General features: G+C 54.5%; 3 protein-coding genes across 5 annotated transcripts in view; 1 reads left to right on the forward strand and 2 right to left on the reverse strand.

Annotated features, from left to right (window-relative positions):
- Positions 1 to 2,885, reverse strand: part of WDR6 (WD repeat domain 6) — a 13,614-nt gene extending 10,729 nt beyond the window's left edge. The window contains exon 1 of the mRNA XM_032161607.2: positions 2,708 to 2,885. Coding sequence (XP_032017498.1) covers positions 2,708 to 2,807 — 100 coding nt within the window. The 5' untranslated portion in view covers positions 2,808 to 2,885. The remainder of the gene's footprint in view (positions 1 to 2,707) is intronic.
- A 239-nt stretch (positions 2,886 to 3,124) lies between these two features.
- Positions 3,125 to 21,257, reverse strand: P4HTM (prolyl 4-hydroxylase, transmembrane). Of its 2 annotated transcripts, none has more exons than XM_032161621.2 (9): positions 20,448 to 21,257; positions 20,163 to 20,244; positions 8,613 to 8,803; positions 7,644 to 7,740; positions 5,976 to 6,138; positions 5,068 to 5,377; positions 4,371 to 4,520; positions 4,051 to 4,174; positions 3,125 to 3,553 (listed from the first exon to the last, which is right to left on the reverse strand). In XM_032161621.2, the coding sequence occupies exons 1-9, from the start codon at positions 20,799 to 20,801 to the stop codon at positions 3,333 to 3,335; spliced, it is 1,692 nt and encodes a 563-aa protein (XP_032017512.1). In that variant the 5' UTR covers positions 20,802 to 21,257; the 3' UTR covers positions 3,125 to 3,332. The 2 variants fall into 2 exon arrangements, with proteins under 2 accessions (XP_032017512.1, XP_032017510.1); XM_032161619.2 differs by having other exon boundaries at positions 4,371 to 4,461; positions 5,192 to 5,377; positions 20,448 to 20,916.
- On the forward strand, positions 11,774 to 13,870 carry LOC131383996 (secreted frizzled-related protein 5-like). Of its 2 annotated transcripts, none has more exons than XM_058442225.1 (2): positions 11,774 to 12,060; positions 13,025 to 13,870. In XM_058442225.1, the coding sequence occupies exons 1-2, from the start codon at positions 11,922 to 11,924 to the stop codon at positions 13,339 to 13,341; spliced, it is 456 nt and encodes a 151-aa protein (XP_058298208.1). In that variant the 5' UTR covers positions 11,774 to 11,921; the 3' UTR covers positions 13,342 to 13,870. The 2 variants fall into 2 exon arrangements, with proteins under 2 accessions (XP_058298208.1, XP_058298209.1); XM_058442226.1 differs by having other exon boundaries at positions 13,028 to 13,870.
- Positions 21,258 to 21,330: the final 73 nt, after the last annotated feature.

Genomic DNA, 21,330 nt, shown 5'->3' on the forward strand with positions numbered 1-21,330 from the left:
ATCCTCCTGCCTCAGCCTCCCGAGTAGCTGGGACTACAGGCACCTGCCACCACACCCAGCTAATTTTTTGTATTTTTAGTAGAGAGGGGGTTTCACTGTGTTAGCCAGGATGGTCTCGATCTCCTGACCTCATGATCCGCCCACCTCAGCCTCCCCAAGTGCTGGGAATACAGGCATGAGCCACCGCATCCAGCCTCATCAGTCACGCTTGATGTTCAGTTCAACCACAAATTTCTCTAACTCAGAGCTTCCTCCTCACCTCGCCTTTTTTTTTTTTTTAATTAAAAAAAAAATAGAGATGGGGCCTGGCACAGTGGCTCATACCTATAATCCCAGCACTTTGGAAGGCAGGAGGCTCGCTTAAGCCCAGGAGTTTGATACCAGCCTGGGCAACATGGCAAAACTCCGCCTCTAAAAAAATTATACAAATGAGCTGGGCATAATGGCGCATGCCTGCGGTCCCAGCTACTTGGGAGGCTGAGGTGAGAGGATCTCTTGAGCCCAAGAGGTGGAAGTTGCAGTGACCTGAGATTGCACCACTGCACTCCACCCTGAGCAACAGAGCAAGACTCTGTCTCAAAAAAAAAAAAAAAAAAAAAGTGAAATAAAATGAGAAGGATTTTGACAATGCAAAAAGAAAATAAAAATGTAAAAGGAGAAAGTCTAATCCAGTGGTTCTCCATAGGGGGCAGCTTTCCCCACAGGAGACATCTGGCAATAGCTGGAGACAGTTACGGCTGTCTCCAGGGGTTGTGCTACTGGCAACTAAGGCCAGGGATGATGCTAAACATCATACAATGCACAAACAGCCTTCCAACAAAGAATTATCTGGTCTAAAAGGTCAATAGAGGCAAGATTGAGAAAATCCCGGTCTAATCTAACAAGACTGGGTGAGTGGAAGGGGATGCCAACTTGAGGACACAATATTTAGAGTTAGGATTCAAGGATAAGTAGCAGTTAGCCAGAGGAAGGGAGGCGGAAGAGGCGGACTGGGAAATGTCGGGGTGGGGCATGGAGCAATGGGAGGGATTGCAGCTTTCTTGGTGGAGAAAACAGCATGTATGATTGTCCTGAGGTGGGCAAGAGCATTGAGTATGGTAGATGGAACAGGAAATGAAGAGCTCAGGAAGAGGCCAGAGAGGCCGGGTATGGTGGCTCATGCCTGTAATTCCAGCAATTTGGGAGGCTGAGGCAGGCGAATCACTTGAGGTCAGGAGTTTGAGACCAGCCTGGCCAACATGGTGAAGCCCCATCTCTATTAAAAATACAACAATTAGCTGGGCATGGTGGTGGGCACCTGTAATCCCAGCTACTCCAAAGACTGAGGCAGGAGAATCACCTGAACCTGGGAGGCGGAAGTTGCAGTGAGCCGAGACCGTGCCACTGCACTCCAGCCTAGGTGACAAAGCAAGACTGTCTCAAAAAACAGAATTGTAGCTATATAAAAGTCACTTTGGAAGCCACAGAAGTAGGTGAATTCACTTGCAGAGCTTCTTAAACTGCATTTCCCAAGTTATTCCCCACCTTAAAACCCTTCAATAGGTTCTCCCCACTGCCCTTAGGGATAAAGTCAAATCAAGGCCTGAAACAATGTGGCCTCTGCTCGCTTGTCCAGCCTCCTTTCCTCCCAGGCTCCCTTCCTGCTCTAATTTCACAAGAATTCCCTCCTTCCCCCAAAATGACAGATTCTTCCAGCCTCAAGGCCTTTGGCATCTTACACTCTTGCCAGGAACTCACCCCTTTTCCTAGTTCACTCTTGTGGTTCTTTGAGTTTCTGCTTCGTTGTTCCCCCTCAAGGAGCCTTAGGAGTTTAGCTCGCGGTAGGAACTCCGCGCTCCAAGAACTGCCACACCAGATCAAAACTGGATCATCCCCACCCCATCCATACACACACCCTCTTAGGACTGGTGGCAACTCACTCAAGGCCTGACCGCCAAGGCCCTGCCTCAGGACCCTTATACAACTCAGCAGCACCAACATGGGTCATTAGTGGCTTCATGTAATGATTGTTCGAGACCAGCCTGGACTCTGACACCTCAGGTCCCAGGCCTCGCCTGTCCTTTGCGACCTGGTTCTCCTTGGAGGGACCTCCACACCTGATTTCCTGGACCTCAACCATCTCAGGAGGGGGTCTCAGCCCCTGCTTCCCCGGACACCGCCCCCTACTCGGAAAGGTCTCATCCGCCGTTTTCCGCGACGCCACCCACCTCAGAGGATCTTCACCCCCACCTTAGGGGGAGGAGACTCATCCAGTCCTCGAGAGGCCACACCCTTGCCCTCTCCCGGCCCCGCCTTCCCCAAGAGGCCACACCCCGTGAGGGGCCTCCTCCACCTCCCGGCTCTGCCCGGTCTCCTTCGGAGAGGCCAAGCCCCCGCCCATCTCCTAGAAGGGAGCACACCCCCTCAACCCTCCGCCTCCGCGCGGCCGCGTTCCCCTGCACCTTCCCGCGGTTCCACCCGCCCATTCCACGCGGGCTGAAGTTTATGAAGCGCCGCAGCAGCCACATCAGCTTTGTCTCTCGGGCCCCGCCCTCCTCAGGTAGGCCCTCGTCCCCGCCGTCTCCGGGGCTCCCTTCCCACCTCCGATTGGCCTCAACATGCTCCCCGTCCTTCTCCTCAGGGCATCCCTTTGTCCCTGTGGCACCGCCCCTGGCAGGCGCTGTTTCTTTCCCCCTTTCCACCTGGCGTGCCTCAAGCCAAGCCTCACCCGCCAACAGCCGATCCCCCACGCACTCCAGACCCGTGACTGGCAGGAGTATAAGCTCTGAGGTTGCCCGCGGCCAAACGTAGTCCTCGAGAGCGTCCATGTCGATCCTCGAGGTGCTGAGGCAGCCACGGCTAAGAAGGGAGCTGAACTCTCGCGAGAACGAGCCTTCCCGGCGCACCGCGCTGCCGGTCAACAGCGCCCTCAGCTACAGGTAGCAGAGACCAGGGCGCCCGCGGCGGTTGTCCAATGACGACCCTTCGTCTCACGCAATCCAGCTCATCATTGGCGGAGCCCGCGGAGGGGCATTCCCTCCCTCCGCCCCCTCACGTGACGCTTGCGGGGCGCTCCCAGCTGCCAGCCCGCTGCACATCGCGCGGACTCCCTCCCGCTGACCCGGAGCTTGTCGGGCCGGACGGCTCGAACCTTGTGGTTTTTTATTTGACGGGGCAAATGGTGTCAGTACACAATAAATAACATGAATATAGGAACTGCGCCATATCGCGGCTGGCAGGGTGGGGCAAGACATTGGCCAGATCTTTAGTCTGCAACAGGACAGAAGGACAGCCGGATCCCCGATCTTGGGCAACTGGCGACCCGCGGCTGGGAACCTGGGCTAACTCTTCCCTCAGAGCTCCACGCGCGTCTCGCGGTAGGCCCGGTCCAGAGCCCACTCGGGCTGTGAGTCGGTGCCCCCTTCTCGGGCCAGGCGGGCCATCTCCTGTTGGAACAGCGCTTGCCGCGCTCGGCTGGGGTCCACATTAATCCAGTTGTTGGCAATCCACTTGGTGCCGCGCGTGACCAGGCAGCCCCCATGCAGCGAGTAGTCGTCTACGTCACCCACCCAACCTAGAAGTGGAGGGTGACGTGAGATCCTAGGCTGGGCTGGCCAGAGCTTGGCCTCTTAGGCACCAAGAGCATGACCAAGGTAGGTCCAGCTATGCATTCCTTGTGTAGCAAACACCCAGACCTAAGGCTTCCTTGGAGGCTCCTTATCTCACCCCACTAATGTATAGTCAACACCACTGGCCCTCTGAAACCAGCTTTCTTGCTGTTGGGCCTGTCCATATCCCTTCCCACCCTGGGTTGGCAAGGGACATGTGTCCCAAGCCCCAGGGAGTAGGAAGGCTGGGGCATCAGGGAATGATAGGGATGGAGATAACCCAATAGGCAGGACAGGTCCTGGGGCAGTCTGCTAAAGTCACTAAGGATGGCCTTTGGGAGGCACCAGGAGCAAAAAACTATTTGGAAAGCAGCCAGAAACAGCCTTCCATTGTGGCAGACGGGGGCTGGGTAAAGGGAAGCTGTATTCAGGGCACCCCCCAGGCCTGGCCATAGGCCCTCACCTTGCCCATCAGGCAGGTAGTTGTACCAGAAGACTGCTGTGCCCTGTCGGGGCTTGACACGCAGGTTTCCCTTGTCACAGTGCCTCCGTGTGTCACGGAGGTCCACGTCATCCTGAATCAGACTCTGTGGGCAGCAGGGTGGTGGGGTGTTCAACCTGTCCCCACTCTATGGCCAGGCCAGCCAAGGGTGACCAAAGGGAAACCAACTAGATATGCCCAAGGAATCATTTGGGCCCACATCCTTAGACCTGGAGAGGTGTGTATTTCACTTGCCTAAGCCCCTGCCAGCCCACAAGAGTAATAGCCCAGTTGACCCTTACCATTTCATCGTAGGTTCTGTTATCTGCTACAGGGAAAACAGTCTCGCCCCCACCAGTGACGTTGTTCAAATAAAACAGCACTGTCATGTAGCTGTAAGGCAGGGGGGCCACTGAGCAGGTCCCCAGTTGTGGATGCTCCCAGGGGCTTACCTGCGGGCAGGATAAGCTGCCCAGGTTCCTGTTGCCAGGGACCAGGACAGACTAGGATGGGAGACAATAGGGCAGGCCAGTGCCAAAATGTCCCTAGCCCCTCCTTCCCGCAAACCCAGTCTCTTACTGTGAGTTGCAATGGTTTTTTGGCCAAGATCACAGGTGCACTTAGTTAAATGCCATGGCCCTGAGCAAGGGCCTGGCAGGGAAAGGTAGGCTAGCAGAGGCAACAGGGCACACTGAAGGGCTCCTTGGGGATTGGAAGGGGCTGGGCCAGAACAGCCACCTGAAGAGGAAAGAACTGCCTTGACAGGGGAGGGAGGCACAGCTTCAGCTTCTCTAAGTGAAATCAAGATCAACACCTGGAGGAATGGGCAGGACACGCTAGGGGCCCAGCCTTGCCCCTTGCTTCAGAACTCAGGGGGCAAGTTTTGGTGTCTGTGGGTACTTCAGTCTGTGTTGACTCCAGTGGACATGATGGCCAGTAGCCACCCCTTTCCAGCCATTTGGTAAATAACTTGTGGGGAGAGGTGAGGGCATCACTGACCGGGATAACCCAGTGATCTCCTGGCCCCATGCCAAGGGGCACGCCCACAGTGCAGGGCTGTGCCTGTGTCATGGGCGTTCCTGGTCTGAGGATTGAAGGCAGCCCCCAGTTGGGAGATACTTGCCGGCAGGAGGTCTCGAAGGGTACAGACTCGTTGGCTACCAGCTTGGTATGGGAGCAGATGGTCTCTGGGTACACAGGCCCACTGTCCACGTGGGCATGGTAGTGGCCCCCCTCACCATATCGAACAACCTGCAGCGGCTCGCTGAGCTCCACGATCTCAGGCGACAGGCGAGTGAGGCGCAGCACCCTGGTGGGCAGCAGGCATTTGGCTGGGCAGCCCCAGGCAAGGTGGTGATCTGAAGGAGCTGGCCAAGGTGGACCCTGGGCCTGCCACAAGCTCTGCCCCTACCCATCTCCCCTGGAAGTCCCTTAAGCCATCTCAGACTGGCCCTGTAAGAGCAGGAAGGGGTTACTCATGATGATCCTTCTCCCTCAGATGCCAAAGACAGAGGCACCTGCTGTGTGGAAATGATATTTCCACTAAATAAAGGGGGCGGGGAGTCCTGAGGTCCTCCTCCCTGGAAGGAAGTTGTTTATTTAAAAACCCTTTTCCTGCTCTGATGGGGTCAGACAAGGGGTCAAAGATAAGGGGTCATTTATCTAATCAGAAAAGAAGTGCTCAATCTCTTTCTAATCCCAGTTGCCCATTGTGTGCCTGCAAGGAGGGCTAATTTGCCTTTGTTAATTGCCTGTCTTTCAGTGGGTCCCAATCCTGGTCTAACAAATGGAACTTAATCCCAAATGGGTTAATCCATTCTGTCCTCTTGGCCCCAGACAAGGACTTCTGTGGAGGCCCTGCCCAGTCTTCTCCCCCTGCTCCAGTGAGAACAGCTTCAGGTGCTCACCTCTGGCGGATAGCACGCATGACGTGGTGGGCACCCTCACCCTGGTAGAGCCAGGTATGGTGGCTGTTCCGCACCAGCTCACTGGACTCTGCCTTGTGGCTCCTCATGTACTTGTGGAAGTCCCGAAGGTCCATGTTGGAGAACTCCTGCAGACTCAGCTCTCCTGCACAGGGCACCCACCATCAATGCCCGCCAAGCCCATATTGGGAGGCAACAGTGGCAGGCTGCACTTCCCTACCTACCCCAAAGGCAGCAGCAGCCCCCGACTGACCTCAGGCACTGAGGAGCCTTGTACACTTGTCCCCTACCTGGACTTTTGGGTCAGATGAACCTGGTTTCTGTCACATCAGGCCTTACAGGAAGACCCAGAGCAGTTCCTTTTCTCAGTTTAAGCCCTAATTTGGCCCTAAGAAGGAAGAGGCCCACCCCCTATTAGAGTGGCCAGAGAAGGTTCTCCAAAGGAAGCTTGAGCCATATGGCCAGGGTCCTGGCCTTCCAGCCTGACTGTATAGAGTGGTGGCCACTCTCCAGCCTGTGGAGGGTGAGGAGAGAGCAGGCAGTGCTGGGCCTCATCCAGGGCCTTACATACATACGCCAGGGTACAAGCAGGGCCAGTCCCTGGGGAGTTCCTCATGACCCCAGGTATCATCCTGGGTGGAACCTACCTCCTCAGCCCTGCCTACTGCATTACCAGCCCACCTTAGCAATGAAAGTCAGGCCACCCCCTCTCATGAGAACATTCTCCACTGCCCCTGCTCAAACCATTAAGCAGGGGTTCTACCCTCTTGGGGTTCTGGAAGAGTAGTTGGTATCTTTGCTCCATGTTATTCTGGCTGACCCAAGGACGTCACCTTCCACTCTTTGGCCCAGATTCCTCTGAGGGTGGGGGACATTCAAAGGCTGTGAGACTGTCACCACCTCTATTCTGGGGCCTGTAGCAGTGTGGCAGCCATCCAGCCACAGGTCACGGCCAGATTCTTCACTCTGGCTCACCAGCTGCAAAGCCACTCTTCCAAGTCCTTTTTAACTGCTGTATCTTCCTCTCTTGGTCCAGAATTTGGGCATGAGGGTGATGACTACACCTCAGAAACCTCCTGAGAGTTATTACCAGAGGGGGCACCACTTGCATGACAGCTTCCCTGCCCACCCCTCCCCAGCAGTTAGCACAGTTAGCAGCACTACCATTTTAGGCGCTTCGGCATGACTCCAGGTGGACAAGAGGAAGGCAAGGGAGATCTCACTTAGACCAGGGAAGCTGTCTGCTGGAGTGGACCTCGAGTCTGGCTGGAGAGATGGATGGAGCAGGGTAAACAGCCAAGCTTTAGCTGGCCTCACTGTGGCCTTGCTCCTGCTCCACCCACTCTGTTCTCTGCCAACTAGCAGCCCTACTTCCTGTCCCCAGGATCTTAATTCTGCCTGATGTTATCAAAAGGGTCTCCAAGAACTGCCCTCAAGACCATCACCAAGGGGAACAGGGGAGCTGGCTGCCTCCCTACTTCCCAGGGGTAAAAAGCAAGGCTGGATCTTCGCCTCCCCATCTCTGGCCACTATAAAGGGGTGCAGAGAGGCTGCCTGGCTGTGGGGGAAGGGCCCAAGTTTTCAAAATTGTGCACCTGGGAGTGGGCAGGAGGCTCAAGGGGATAGGACTGTGCAGAGGTGTGAGCTCACCATCACCATCAGGGTCGGCCTTGATCGCGGTGTACATCTCCTGAATGCTCTCTGGAGTCATCCACCATCCATTTCCCAGGCGAGTCTGGGCCAGAACCTAAAGCATAAGAGGGTCCCTCAGTGGGTGACCCCAGTGATGGAGAGCCAGCAGAGAACAGATGGCCCAGTGCTTGTTGTGGAGCAAAGTGTTCAGGTGAGGGCATGGATGAGGATACAGGGCAGAGCCCATTGGGCCGAAGTGAGTGCAGGTAGAAAGGTACAGAGCATCTGAGGAGAAGGCCGGGGGCTGGGGGTCAAGAGGTGTAGGGCCATTTGCATTCCCGGACTAAGGGCCCGTGGCCTTCATGGAGAGCACTGTTGGTTGGAAGCAGAGTGAAGGACAGGCCTGTGTCCCACTCAGATACTCTGGGTGAGATGGGGAAAGCCAAGTCCTGGGTGTTAAGGGAGAACAGGCATCAGGGGGAGACCTGATTAGGGCATGACCACCAGGCCCCTCAGAAAGACCAGGCTCAGTGGGGTGTTCTGTGTGGGCAGTGCCCCACACCACCACCCTGCCAAACTTCTCTCAGAAGCTTAGCCCTCCAGCCTGGCTGTAGAGTGTATGAGAGTTATGCAGAGACAGAGGCAGGCTGCTGGCCACCTCAGAGCTGCCACCCCATCCACCATGAGTTCTGTGGGGCCCCCAGCCACGAGAGCAAGGAATGCAGGCTACAGATGGTACATCCTTCCAAAACTATGGTGATAAATGCCATCACGCCCAGGTGGATTCTCCTGCCATCTTCTGAGGTTCCCAGGGTAGCCAGGGGCTCTCCAGAGGGAAAGGGGACCTCCCAGGTCTGGGCATGCTCAGGCAGTTCTGGGTGGTATCTGACTTTTGGGACCAGGGCTGGGCTAGACAAGTGACCTGGCCCCAGAAAGGTGATTCTGGGCACTCCCACCCTGAGCCTACTCAAGTCCCAGGATTCCAACCTCACGGAGCTGCAGGTGCCCATCACGGTTCTGGTCCAGCAGCTGGAAGAGGTCCAGCTGGCTGACCTGCATAGTGCTCATTGCCTCTTCATACTCTTCAGTGGGCAGGATCTGGCTGCGCTGTAACCCCTTCATCTGCGCCAAATGGATGATGAGCCGACACTCTTCATCAGTCAGGAAGCCGGGGATTTCTGCCAGAAGAGGAGGTGGGTAAGGCCAAGGACTGAGCCAGGGCGCCGGTGCACCCAGTACCTTCCTCCCTGCAGGGTTCCTGAGGTACTGCATGTCCCTCAATGGCCACCAGGTCTGGGGATGGAGGACTTTTCAGATCCCTTGATTCTGACTTGTCAAGATTGAGTTGTCCTGCAAAGGCTGGCTGGCGTTGGAAATGTGAGACCTCTCTTGTTGATGATGAGAGCACACATTTTCCAGGAGAGCCCTGGGAGGTGAGCCAGAGCTAACCTGGATATGGGCTGACCCATCTTTGGGTTGGGACTGAAGGCTACAGAGTGATCCTGAAGGGCAGAGGGTTGATTGCTACTTCTTACTGGGTATAAATATTTAAAGTGGGGAGATGGTGGCTGCTTCTTGCTTTCATTTTAACTTTCCAGCATTACTCAAATAAAAACAGCACAAGACATCCAATGCTTTAGGCCAGTCCAAGGGCCTTCCCCTTCAATTTCCTGCATAGATGGGTGCTGGCCATCTGACCAGGGCTGAGTTGCCCAGTGCTGGAAGATCAGTGAGAGTTACTCAGGTTTTGGGCAGATACTAGTCTCTGAAAAGATATCCCAGGTGTCCTTTGCTTCCTCAATTCCTTCCCTGGTACAAATGTTCACTGAGTGCCTACTCTATGCCTCTACACCCCTGAGTAAAGATCAGTCAGGCCTGGGGCTTGGCTTCAGTGGCTGGCTGCCTGCACACCAGGCACAGCTGGTAGGTGGCTTGGTGGAGCTAGAACCTGAGCCTCACATCTAGGGAGCCCACATTCTCATATCCCCAGACACTTCCAGAGCAGAAGCATGGGCCCTGCTTCCTTCCCTTGTTCCTGGGAGAGAGGACTTCACTGGGGGACAAGAAGCACACAGAGGAGCTGATTGGAGGAAGGGCGGCACTGCTACCTGCGGAGTGGCCTGCCGCTTCTCTCAGTTACAATTCCGGCACAAAGTTCCAGCCATTGCCAAGAGGAAGGAAAATGGCCACTCAGCACCAGGGTTGGAGCTTTTCTTAATTTTTTATTTTTTGTAGAGATGGGGTCTCCCTGTGTTGCCCAGGCTGGTCTCAATTTCCTGGGCTCAAGCGATCCTTCCACCTCGGGCTCAAAAGTGCTGGGATTATAAGCATGAGCCACCACACCTGGCCTGGAGTGGTTTTTAATAGTAATTACAGCAGAAAATACTTAGGTAGTACAGACTCTGCCCAAGGCACTGTCCTAAGCACTTCAAGCATATCAACTCCTTAATCCTTATACTTACCCTAGGAGGCCAGGCCCCATTAATTCAACCTTCCTATCTAAGAGGAAACCCAAGCACAGAGAAATCAGTGCCTTGCCACGGGCCACCCAACCTGCTGTGTTCCAGAAACCATGCTCATGACCAGATTCAGCTACTAGGAGCAGGTGACCCTGATGTGATAACACTGAGGATAGGACAAACGCCCCCACTCTTGGCCTGCATGATCCCATGACCCCAGCAAACCCAGAAAGGGTGTGATCCAAGGGGAGACAGCCCTGTGGAACAATGGATTAGATCAAATTGCAAATCAACAGAGTCACCTCTTGATTGCTTAACACATGAAATTTAAAAAGAAAGAAAAAGGAAGCCAGAAAAAGAAAACACAGGCCCAGGTTTCTTCAGTTTACTACGTGCCAGTAATCCACAAGCCCAGTGGAGGTGCCGCCAGCCTCTACAGTCCCGCACTGTGTGCTAATCAAAAACAAACAGCCCAGTCAGCATGTTGGGGCCTCACCAGGTGGGTCCAGGCACCTCGGAGCTGTGCAAACCCCTGCAGGATCTCCTCTGTTGGCTCCCTGGATGCAGGAACAGCCGTATAAAACCCTCAACCTCAGTTCATTAAGGCCAAGGCACAGAAGGCAGTGATGGAGCGAGGGCTGTGGCTGCTGGTGACGCTGGTGATGCTGTGGGATGACAGCAGGGTCAGGGGCTCCCTGGGGTTGCATGAGGTGCATGCCCATTCCCCAAGCCATGGCCCTATGCCACGACATTGGCTACACAGATGCGGCTGCGCAACTTGCTGGACCACAACACAGTGGCTGAGGCCATCCAGCAGTTGGTCAGCTGGCTGCCCCGATTGCCTGGGAGTGCCACCCCGATGCCTGCCTCTTCCTCTGCTATTTGCCCCTGTATGCCTTGATAGGTAGGACAGGGGCTTCCAGGTGCAGGGCCCTGGAGGGCTCCCTCAGGGCCCTGCTCTGGTGGCTCAGGTGGCTCAGGGCTTCAGTAATCCTTGCTGAGCACCTGAGCCCCTATCAGGGTTGGGCGCTGACAGGGACAGGGAGGAAAATGGATCGTTTTGTCAGAGTGTTCCAGACAGAGGGAACCAGGTGCCCTTAGGCAGGAGACCATCAATGGTGGTCAAGGGCTCTTGAATGTCAAGATAGGGCAGGTGGACAGGTCGCTTCACGTTGGGGGTTGGGGTCAGGCAGGCTGGAACCTCCTCTCCAATGAGGTGTGGAAGCTATGTCTGTCCAAAGAGACCCTGGCAAGAGATGGAGCAGAGGCCCTTCTGGTGGCCTTTTGTCCCAGAGAGTCTAGAGATCCCAAGGCTGTTCCTCTTCCCCAGCCTAACCTATCATGTGAACAACAGTTCCTCCCAGAGCCTCTGGGTGGCCATGCCAGCAGAACTCAGGATCAAGCCCTTGAACTGTTTGCCAACTCCAGCCCTGGCTGCGGTGCCCTGAAGGCCTTTCAGGACAAGAGGGAGGGCCCTGCTTCCTCACTTTAAGACGGAGAGTAAAGGCCCAAGGTGCAGGCCACCTCTCGCAGACACTGGATGGCCACAGAGCCAGAGGGGGAGGTGCACTGGAAAGCTGGCAAGGCACCTGAGTGGGGGTGGGGAGTGAAGACGCAGAGCTGAGGGCTGAGATGTGGGGCAAGTGGGAAAGCCAGGCTACAGGCTGTTGCTAGGCGACCAATGTGATTGCCCAGCAACCAGAGAGTTCCAGGCCACGAGACAGGGGTAGGAACATGGAGAGTTTCCAGCTGATCTGGGTGCCCAGCCTATGGCAGTGAAGCCCCCGACCCTTTCCCCCAAAGGGTCATCTACCCCTCCTACAGCCTGTGCGAGGCCATGCAGGACAGCTGCGAGCCCATCATGGCCTGTTACAGCTACCCCTGGCCAGCCATCCTGCACTGTGGACGCTTCCCTTTGGGCCATGATCTCTGCATCACTGCTGTGGCCAACAATGGCTCCCGCCTGGACCGCCCATGTGAGTCTGCACAAGGCTGGCCTCCACCTGGCTCGGCCCCACCCCTTTCAAATCATTCAAATCATACAGGGGATCAGGTAAACTGTACTCAATGTCACCTACAGCAGGCATCCGTCTCAAAAAGGGTAAAAAAGAGGGAAAAGTGGGAGGGATCAGCCCCCTCCACCCCCTCCTTACTCCACCCCCAACCACACTGGCCAGTGCCTCACCCTGCCCCTCTTCCCAGCGCTGCGTGCCAGCTGCAGGGACTGTGAGTTGCAGGATGCAGGTTCCTCCAAGGAGGTCCTGGACACTCTCTGCACCAGTGACTTTGATGAGTCCTGGGCCTGAAGGTTTTTTTTTTTTTTTTGAGATGGAGTCTCGCTCTGTCGCCCAGGCTGGAGTGCAGTGGCGCAATCTCGGCTCACTGCAAGCTCCGCCTCCCGGGTTCACGCCATTCTCCTCCCTCAGCCTCCTGAGTAGCTGGGACCACAGGCGCCCGCCACCTCGCCCGGCTAATTTTTTGTATTTTTTTTTTTTAGTAGAGACGGGGCTTCACCGTGTTAGCCAGGATGGTCTCGATCTCCTGACCTCGCGATCCGCCCGCCTCGGCCTCCCAAAGTGCTGGGATTACAGGCGTGAGCCACCGCGCCCGGCCTGGCCTGTAGCTTTACACACCCCTTCCAAGTGCCTCCATTGCAGTTCCTGGCTCGGGGCTGAGGCAGTGTAAGAGGGAATATCCAAATGCTATGCCTGGTTAGAACGAACAGAAAAAATTCCTTTACAAGCATAGGACATTGCTAAAACAACAAAACAAAACCAAAAGTTCTGCTAAGGAAGGTGGCAGCCTGATTCTAAGGGCAGAGCATCAGACAAAAGGGTTTAGTCCACTAGGTGGAGGGGACTGATGGACTAAACACTCTTGGGGGTTTAGGGAGGACTCTTAGAGGCCCATCTCCTCACCGGCCCCTCTGTTCCCACTCAGCAGTGAAGGTCAGGTTCTCCAGGCCCAACAGTACTTCCTCTGGACCCTGGGACTGCGACCTGTACTCCAGACTAGAGGTGCTGAAGACGGGACCACTGCCCCCTGCAGAGCTGGAGCCCACCCTGCAACGCTGGCTGCAGCTGGATGTCACATGCGTGTACAATCTTTTTCGAGGAAGGCACACAGGGACCTATGTGTTGAGTGGGAAGGTGGAGGCCTGCTGGCTGTTGGTAACCACGGCCTATGCCTGGAGCCAGGGCCACCAAAATTTTCGGCTGGCTGTGCACCATTGGCACCCTCACCAGTGCCAAGAATAGGGGCTAACCCTGCCAAGGAGAGCCTGGGACTTTGTAGCCATGGCCTCTGCAGTGGCCATGAAAATTGTGTGTGCTCCCATGGAAACACATACAACCCTCTTTCTGCTGCCCCGCAAGGAAATTTACAAACCAGAATCCAGAGAGGCACAAGTCTCAAACAGGGTGGAAGTACACTTTCTATGGACACAGCTAGGAACTGCTTCTTGAGCAGGTAGTCCTCTGCCTGGCCAAGAGGATAGACAGGCTCCCTGGCAGCTGTGTATGCCGGGTAGGGAAAACCACCTTCTGTCCTTCCCAGGCCCGGGATGACAGCCTGGCTAGTGACCTGCTATTACTGCCCATATGCCTCAGAACCCCAAGCTGAGTCTCCGGGCAGGCACATAGCCTTGGGCTATGCTCACCTTGGACAAGATGCTGTTTGTCGAACCCCGGACAGACTCAATTATACCTGATTAACTTTTACTGGTCCTTAGCTACGCCAAGCAGCAGGCCTATGAAAGAGCAGGGGTGTGTGTGGCAATGCAGAAGCCTGAGCTAAATTCCTTAAAAACTTGAACTAGCCAGGCGCAGTGGCTCACACCTGTAATCCCAGCACTTTGGGAGGCTGAGGCAGGCGGATCACGAGGTCAAGAGATTGAGACCATCCTGGCCAACATGGTGAAACCCCATCTCTACTAAAAATACAAAAATTAGCTGGGCGTGGTAGCGAGTGCCTGTATTTCCAGCTATTTGGAAGGCTAAGGCAGGAGAATCACTTGAACCCAGGAGGCAGAGGTTGCAGTGAGTCGAGATGGTACGCACCTGTAGTCCCAGCTACTTGGGAGGCTGAGGCAGGAGAATTGCTTGAACCTGGGAGGCAGAGGTTGCAGTGGGCCAAGATCGCACCACACTGCACTCCAGCCTGGCGATAGAGCGAGACTCTGTCTCAAAAAACAAAACAAAACAAAACAAAACAAAACAACAACCTTGAACTAATACGCACACTAAAATTCTTTCTCTACTTTTGGGCCTCCAGTGTTTGTCATGAGCACCATGGTCTGATGTAGCTGCCTAATTGTTTTCTTAAGCTGAAAAAGAATACATTTAGAAATCCTATGATAAAGCAGTCATGATTTTAAAATAAATTGTTTTGTATACTGGTGGCAATTACTCATTTACCTCAAATTGTTAAGAAAAATGGATTAAAACTCTTGCTGGCCACTGGTAGTACCCCCTGCTGCCTTTGAAGAGGGTGCCAAGTCAGAAGGATATGTGGAGGATGCTCTAAGCCAGCAGGCAGATGCTGGACTGGGCTGAGAGCACCCAGTGAACGTCTCCACCCAGCCAAGAATTAGCGGGAGGCCAGGCATGGAGGCTTATGCCTGTAATCCCAGCACTTTGGGAGGCCGAGTTGGGTGGATTACTTGAGGTCAGGAGTTCGAGACCAGCCTGGCCAACATGGTGAAACCCTGTCTCTAGTAAAAATACAAAAATTAGCTGGGCATGGTGGTGGGCGCCTGTAATTTCAGCTACTCAGGAGGCTCAGGCAGGAGGAGAATGGCTTGAGCCCAGGAGGCAGAGGTTGCAGTGAGCCGAGATCACACCACTGCACTCCAGCCTGGGCAACAGAGTGAGACTGCATCTCAAAAGAAAAAAAAAAAAAATCAGCAGGAGATACAACTCTGGCCATTGGACACACAGCTGAGACAAATCAATCCTCTTACATATGCAGCTCACCTTTGTGAGCAGAGGTACAAATGACACAAATAAATACAGAAAATAGTTTCCTGCAGTCCTAAGCATTTGAGAACAAAACCCAGCAGGTTGATGCAACAGGGTGCCTGGGAACCTTTTAAGATGGGTTTGAGGACAAGAGGTCTCTGAGGATGGGATGTGTGAGCAGAGGCCTGCTGGAGCTGAAGGCACTCTCTGTGGGAAGAGCCAGGTCTAAGCCTTTTAGTGAGGGAATAGTACATACAAAGGCCCTGAGGCAGTAGTGAGCTTGTGGTGTCTGAGGATCAGCAGGGAGTAAATGGAGTCGGGGGTGGGGGCAGGAGATGAGTCTAAGAGGCGAGAGGGCTTTTAGGCATCAAATGAGACTTAGAAGTGAAATGGAAAATGTTGGAGACATTTAAGAGAGTGATGAGCGGCTGGGCACGGTGGCTCATGTCTGTAATCCCAGTACTTTGGGAGGCCGAGGTGGGTGGATCACCTGAGGTCAGGAGTTTGAGACCAGCCTGGCCAACATGGTGAAACCCCATCTCTACTAAAAATACAAAAAATTAGCCGGGCGTGGTGGCGGGTGCCTGTAGTTCCAGCTGTTTGGAAGGTTGAGGCAGGAGAATCACTTGAACCCGGGAGGCGGAGGTTGCAGTGAGCCAAGATGGTACCATTGCACTCCAGCCTGGGCAACAAAAGTGAAACTCCATCTCAAAACAAAAACAAAAAAAAACAAAACAAAACAGAGAGAGCAATGAGATCTGATCTGCTATGACAGAATCAGTGTGGAGTGGGGTAGGACAGCAGGAGAAGTGGGCCACATGTAAGAAAGCGGTGTCCCCAGAGAGGTGGCAATGGTTCGGAAATGGAGCACTTCTGTTCTGAACAGGATGGTGCCCTCAGCTGACACCCAATATTCCAAATCCTTTATTTCCCTACCAAGGGAAAATGACCTACCAGTCATGGAGGTATTTGCCAGGAGCTCAGCGTGGACCTTTTGTGGCCCAGGTCCCAGTTGCCAAGTGTCTTTAGAAACAAGGATGGGAAACAGGAAATATTTCTCAAGGAAAGACTGGGGGTTGAGGCCGGGCGCTGTGGCTCACGCCTGTAATCCCAGCACTTTGGGAGGCCGAGACGGGCGGATCACGAGGTCAGGAGATCGAGACCATCCTGGCTAACACGGTGAAACCCCGTCTCTACTAAAAATACAAAAAATTAGCCGGGCGCGGCGGCAGGCGCCTGTAGTCCCAGCTACTCGGGAGGCTGAGGCAGGAGAATGGCGTGAACCCGGGAGGCGGAGCTTGCAGTGAGCCGAGATCGCGCCACTGCACTCCAGCCTGGGGGAAAGAGCGAGACTCCGTCTCAAAAAAAAAAAAAAAAAAAAAGACTGGGGGTTGCATGGGGTCTTCCTTGAGAAGTGCTAGGGTTCCCTTCTACAGAGATGGAGGCACCTTGGGGTGGACCCCAGTTCCCTTGCCCCAGCTCACATCTTGAGCATCCACTCTTCGATCCCAGGTATCTTGGGTCCCTGAGGCTGGCAGGTCACAGGTTTAGATCCAAGAACAGCATGGCAGAGGGGGCAGAATCTATAGCAGGTCCACTCTTCTCGGGCCCTGCTTGCCCATTTAGAATAACTGGGTAGCAGACCAATGGACAGAGGGACAGGCAGGCCCAGAAGACAGACACTGCTCCTGCTGGGGATGAGGCATCCTTCTTCGTAGTCATCCAATACCACAGTATTCAGGAACTGCCCCACCATGACCACCCTCTCCCCTCTCACACATCTGGACTTCTTGTAATCATTGATTACAATCTTTTGGTTATGCCTTTTGAAATTCATCTGCAGAAACAGAGATCCATCTGATGCCTTAACCAAAACCAGTTTACCTTTTGTCAAATCTCTTCTGCTTTTCGTAATTTGCTCTTGGTGACTTTAGATCTGGGTTTCTCATTCTATGCCTTTTTTTTTTTTTTTGAGATGGAGTCTCGCTGTGTCCCCCAGGTTGGAGCACAGTGGCATGATCTCAGCTCACTGCAAACTCCGCCTCCTGGGTTCACGCCATTCTCCTGCCTCAGCCTCCCGAGTAGCTGGGACTACAGGTGCCCGCCAACACGCCCGGCTAATTTTTTGTATTTTTTTGTAGAAACAGGGTTTCACCATGTTAGCCAAGATGGTCTCAATCTCCTGACCTTGTGATCTGCCCGTCTCGGCCTCCCAAATGCTGGGATTACAGGCGTGAGCCACCGCACCCGGCTTTGTGTGTGTGTGTGTGTGTGTGTGTGTGTGTATGTGTGTGTGTGTGATGGAGTCTCACTGTCACCCAGGCTGGAGTACAGTGGCACGATCTTGGCTCACTGCAACCTCTGCCTCCCGGGTTCAAGCAATTCTCCTGCTTCAGCCTCCCAAAAAGCTGAGATTACAGGCATCCATCACCATGCCCAGCTAATTTTTCTATTTTTAGTAGAGACGGGGTTTCACCATGTTGGTCAGGCTGGTTTCGAACTCCTGACCTCAAGTGATCCACCCGCCTCAGCCTCCCAAAGTACTGGGATTAGAAGCATGAACCACCAAGCCCGGCTCATTCTCCGCTTTATAGGACAAGCTGTTTATTAGGGAGACTTTGGCTTCATGGCTCACTTAACCTAACATCAATATGAATTAGATATATACAGATCCCAGGAAGACTGCTGAGAGAAAACAGTGCCTCCTCAGATGTGTCTGTTCATAGTAGTGTAGTTAGTAGTGTAGTAGTAATGGGGTGAGTATTAGTTCCTTCCTGGACCCCTCTTTCCTGACAGTCATCTGGCTTTATCCCATACTTCCCACAAGTCGTTGCTCAAATTTTTTTTTTTTTTTTGAGATGGAGTTTCATTCTTGTTACCCAGGCTGGATGCAATGGCACAATCTTGGCTCACCACAACCTCTGCCTCCTGGGTTCAAGCGATTCTCCTGCCTCAGCCTCCCAAGTAGCTGGGATTACAGGCATGTGCCACCACGCCCTGCTAATGTATTTTTAGTAGACGGGGTTCCCCCATGTTGGTCAGGCTGGTCCCGAACAACCTGACCTCAGGTGATCCACCCGCCTCGACCTCCCAAAGTTCTGGAGTTACAGGCATGAGCCACCGCGCCCAGCCTTGCTCAAATATTTTTCTCAGGCAGGTCCACCTTGGCTACCTTATTAAGGGTTCCAGCCAGGCACGGTGGTTCACATCTGTAATCCCAGCACTTTGGGAGGCCGAGGAGGGCAGATCACCTGAGGTCAGAAGATTGAGACCATCCTGGCTAACATGGTGAAAGCCTGTCTCTACTAAAAATGCAAAAAATTAGCCGGACGTGGTGGCGCATGCCTGTAATCCCAGCTACTTGGGAGGCTGAGGCAGAAGAATCGCTTGAACCCGGAAGGCGGAGGTTGCAGTGAGCTGAGATCATACCATTGCATTCCAGCCTGGACAACAAGAGAGAAACTTTGTCTAAAAAAAAAAAAAAAAGAGTTCCAATCCCAGCTGAACTTCTGCCTTACTGTCTGCTATTTTTTTTTTTTTGAGATAGGGGTCTCTCTCTCTGTTGCATGGGGTTGCCACCACACCCAGCTAATTTTTGTATTTTTAGTAGAGATGAGGTTTCACCATGTTGGTCAGGCTGGCCTCGAATTCCTGACCTGAAGTGATCCACCTGCCTCAGCCTCCCAAAGTGCTGGGATTATAGACATGAGCCACCGCGCCCGGCCCTGTCTGCTATTTTATGTTGGCAAAAAAGAAAAAAAATCTGCCTTACTTGTTTGCAATCACATATCACCATCTGACATACCAATGTATATATTTATTTGTTTGTTTATTGTCTGTTTCCTCTTCATTTGAATGTCAGCTTTAGGGTTTTGTTTCTTTGTTTATATTTAGTTCAATGCTGTGTTCCTGGCACCTAAAATAGTGCCTCAATAGTTACTCAATAGTAATAGTAATAACAACAACAACCAGTTTTGGGTGCCTCTCCCACAACAGGACTGATAGCATAATCTATTTCCCTACAAACAGCATGCATATGACATCATTCTGACAGGTCTAGGCATAATCCCCAACCAGGACCCTCTGCCTTGGAGGTAATGACATGTGCTCAGATGTTCTACTTTGGCCCCAGCTCCTAACCCATTCCATCCCCCGGCAGGCAGGAATGGTCCTGGGTTTGCAAATATGTTTGTCATGGAGGCCAGGTACCCAGGGCTGAGCTGCACAAACACCCTGGACAATGTCCACGGGACTAGGGGTCCCCACCTTGTTAACACTGGTGGTCTTTGAAGGACTCTGGGGTCTTCACAGCTCGCACTGTGGCTTTACTGCATAGGCCTTAGAGGCAGGCTATGTGGGTTCTAATCCTAGCTTCACCACTGAAGTAACCGTGTCAGTCTGGCCAAGCCACAGCAGCAATCTGTGCCTAACTTTCTCCTCCACTGACCTAAGTAGCATCTACACCCACTTCACAGAGGGGTTGCAGGAATTAAATGAAATAATCATGTGAAGGCAAGCACATAACTAGCGCTCAGAAACGATGAGATATGTTGTGGCTCCAACTGGAGTCATCCTCGAAGGCTTTGCCCATGATGGCTGAACAAAGACTTCACCTTAAGAAGAATGTCAGAGTGCTGGCAGCAAAAGCTGGGCCTCTGACTGGTGCTCCAGTGGAGGAGGCTGGGGGGGGGGCAACAGTTTATCTACATTTGGACAGCCTGCTTCTCATCAGACCACAAGGCCCACTTGGGCAGTGGGATTTTCCCCAGAGGTCCTGAGGTGGGCAGAAAGCTGGTTATCAGTCTCCCACCTTCTCCCCAATTCTAGAAGGTGACAGAATTAATGGTGGCACGGAAGACAGGTGCAATGAAATGTTTAGACACCAGCCTCAGGCTCACCCTGCCAGCCGTGTGATGGAAGAATGGACTGCAGGGAGTTGGGATAAGAGGGAGTGTTACCCTATTCCAAGGACGGGGAAGGTCCTTCACTTTGATAATCTTCTGGAAGGGCTGCTTTGAAGCAGCCATTTTCAAAATAGAGGTCACGTGATCACAACGAGCCTCAAGGTGGCCACCAAACCGCAGCCCCTAGCCCTTACCAGGAGTATCTGGCGGACTTACCGAAGAGCAGCGGCTTGAGGCTGAGGGTTCGGATGAAGTGATCCCTGTCGGTGACCAGCTGGACCTTACGCTCGTGCCCCACCTAAGGAAAAGGCGCACAGCGGGCAGCTGGGGCGCCAGACCGCGCTGCCCAAGAAGGGCCAAGTTGCCCCGGCCCGGAGCGCGACAGCAGGCGAGTGAGTGGGAGCGCGCGGGACCGACGCAGAGCAGCGCCGGGGGCAGCGGCGGGGGACCCGGGCTGAGCTGTGCAGGGCTTGGAACGCGGCGGGGCGGGGAGGTCCTCACCTTGATGCCCTCCAGCCGGGTGAGGGGACCTAAGGTGGGCTCGGGCCCGGGGCCCTGGGCACGGTGCTGCGGCCCGGGATCGCTGCTTTCGTCGCCGTTGCTGTAGTGCACGAAGAGCAGCAGCGCCAGCACGTTACCCAGGTACAGGTGCACGAACACCATCAGCACCAGGAAGTAGGCGCGCGAGCAGATGCCGCGGGGCTTGCACAGCGGCCGCACCGGTGCGTCCTCGCCGTCGCCCAGCCCGGCCGCCGCCTGAGCCTGGCAGTGGTCTGGCGGCGCCCACTGCGGCCTCGAGGCCTCCTCGGCCTCCGCGGTCTCAGGCCGCTGGCCTGTCACCGCCGCCGCCGCCATGGCATCCAGGTCGCGCGCGCGCCCAGGGGAGGGGCCACGGGGGTGCCCGCGCTGCGCAGTCGCCCGGACAACGGCCGCCAGGCCCGCGAGCGCCGCGGTCACTAGGAGACGGTGCCTGGGGGTGATGAGCCCGCCCGGAGCCGCCTGCGTCCGCACCGGGCTCGGCCTCCCTGCGCCTTGAGCCCCGGCCCACGCTGGGGCTTCTCTTCCCAAGCTGGGTTGCCGTCGGGCAGAGCTGTACACTCCCCAAGTCAGAAGCCAAGGCCCCAAGCGTAGACGCAGACAAGAGCGGCACCATTAAGGCATACACTACTGGGAGCTTCTCCGTGCCTGCGTGAAGACGCCCTCTTGCCTCCGGGAAAAGTATCGTCTGCACCTTCTTGCTCCAGGAGCGGGGGTGGGGAGTGCAGCGCGGAGGAGGCAGCGCTGGGATGACTCAACAGTGCGGCATTTGGGGGCGCCGCGGAGGCCGGGACTGCGTAAGCGGCGATAGGGTAGGACCCACGGCCTCCTCGCAGGCATTCTTGGA

Source organism: Hylobates moloch, unplaced genomic scaffold (assembly GCF_009828535.3).
Source record: "Hylobates moloch isolate HMO894 unplaced genomic scaffold, HMol_V3 SCAFFOLD_8, whole genome shotgun sequence".
Lineage (NCBI taxonomy): Eukaryota > Metazoa > Chordata > Mammalia > Primates > Hylobatidae > Hylobates > Hylobates moloch.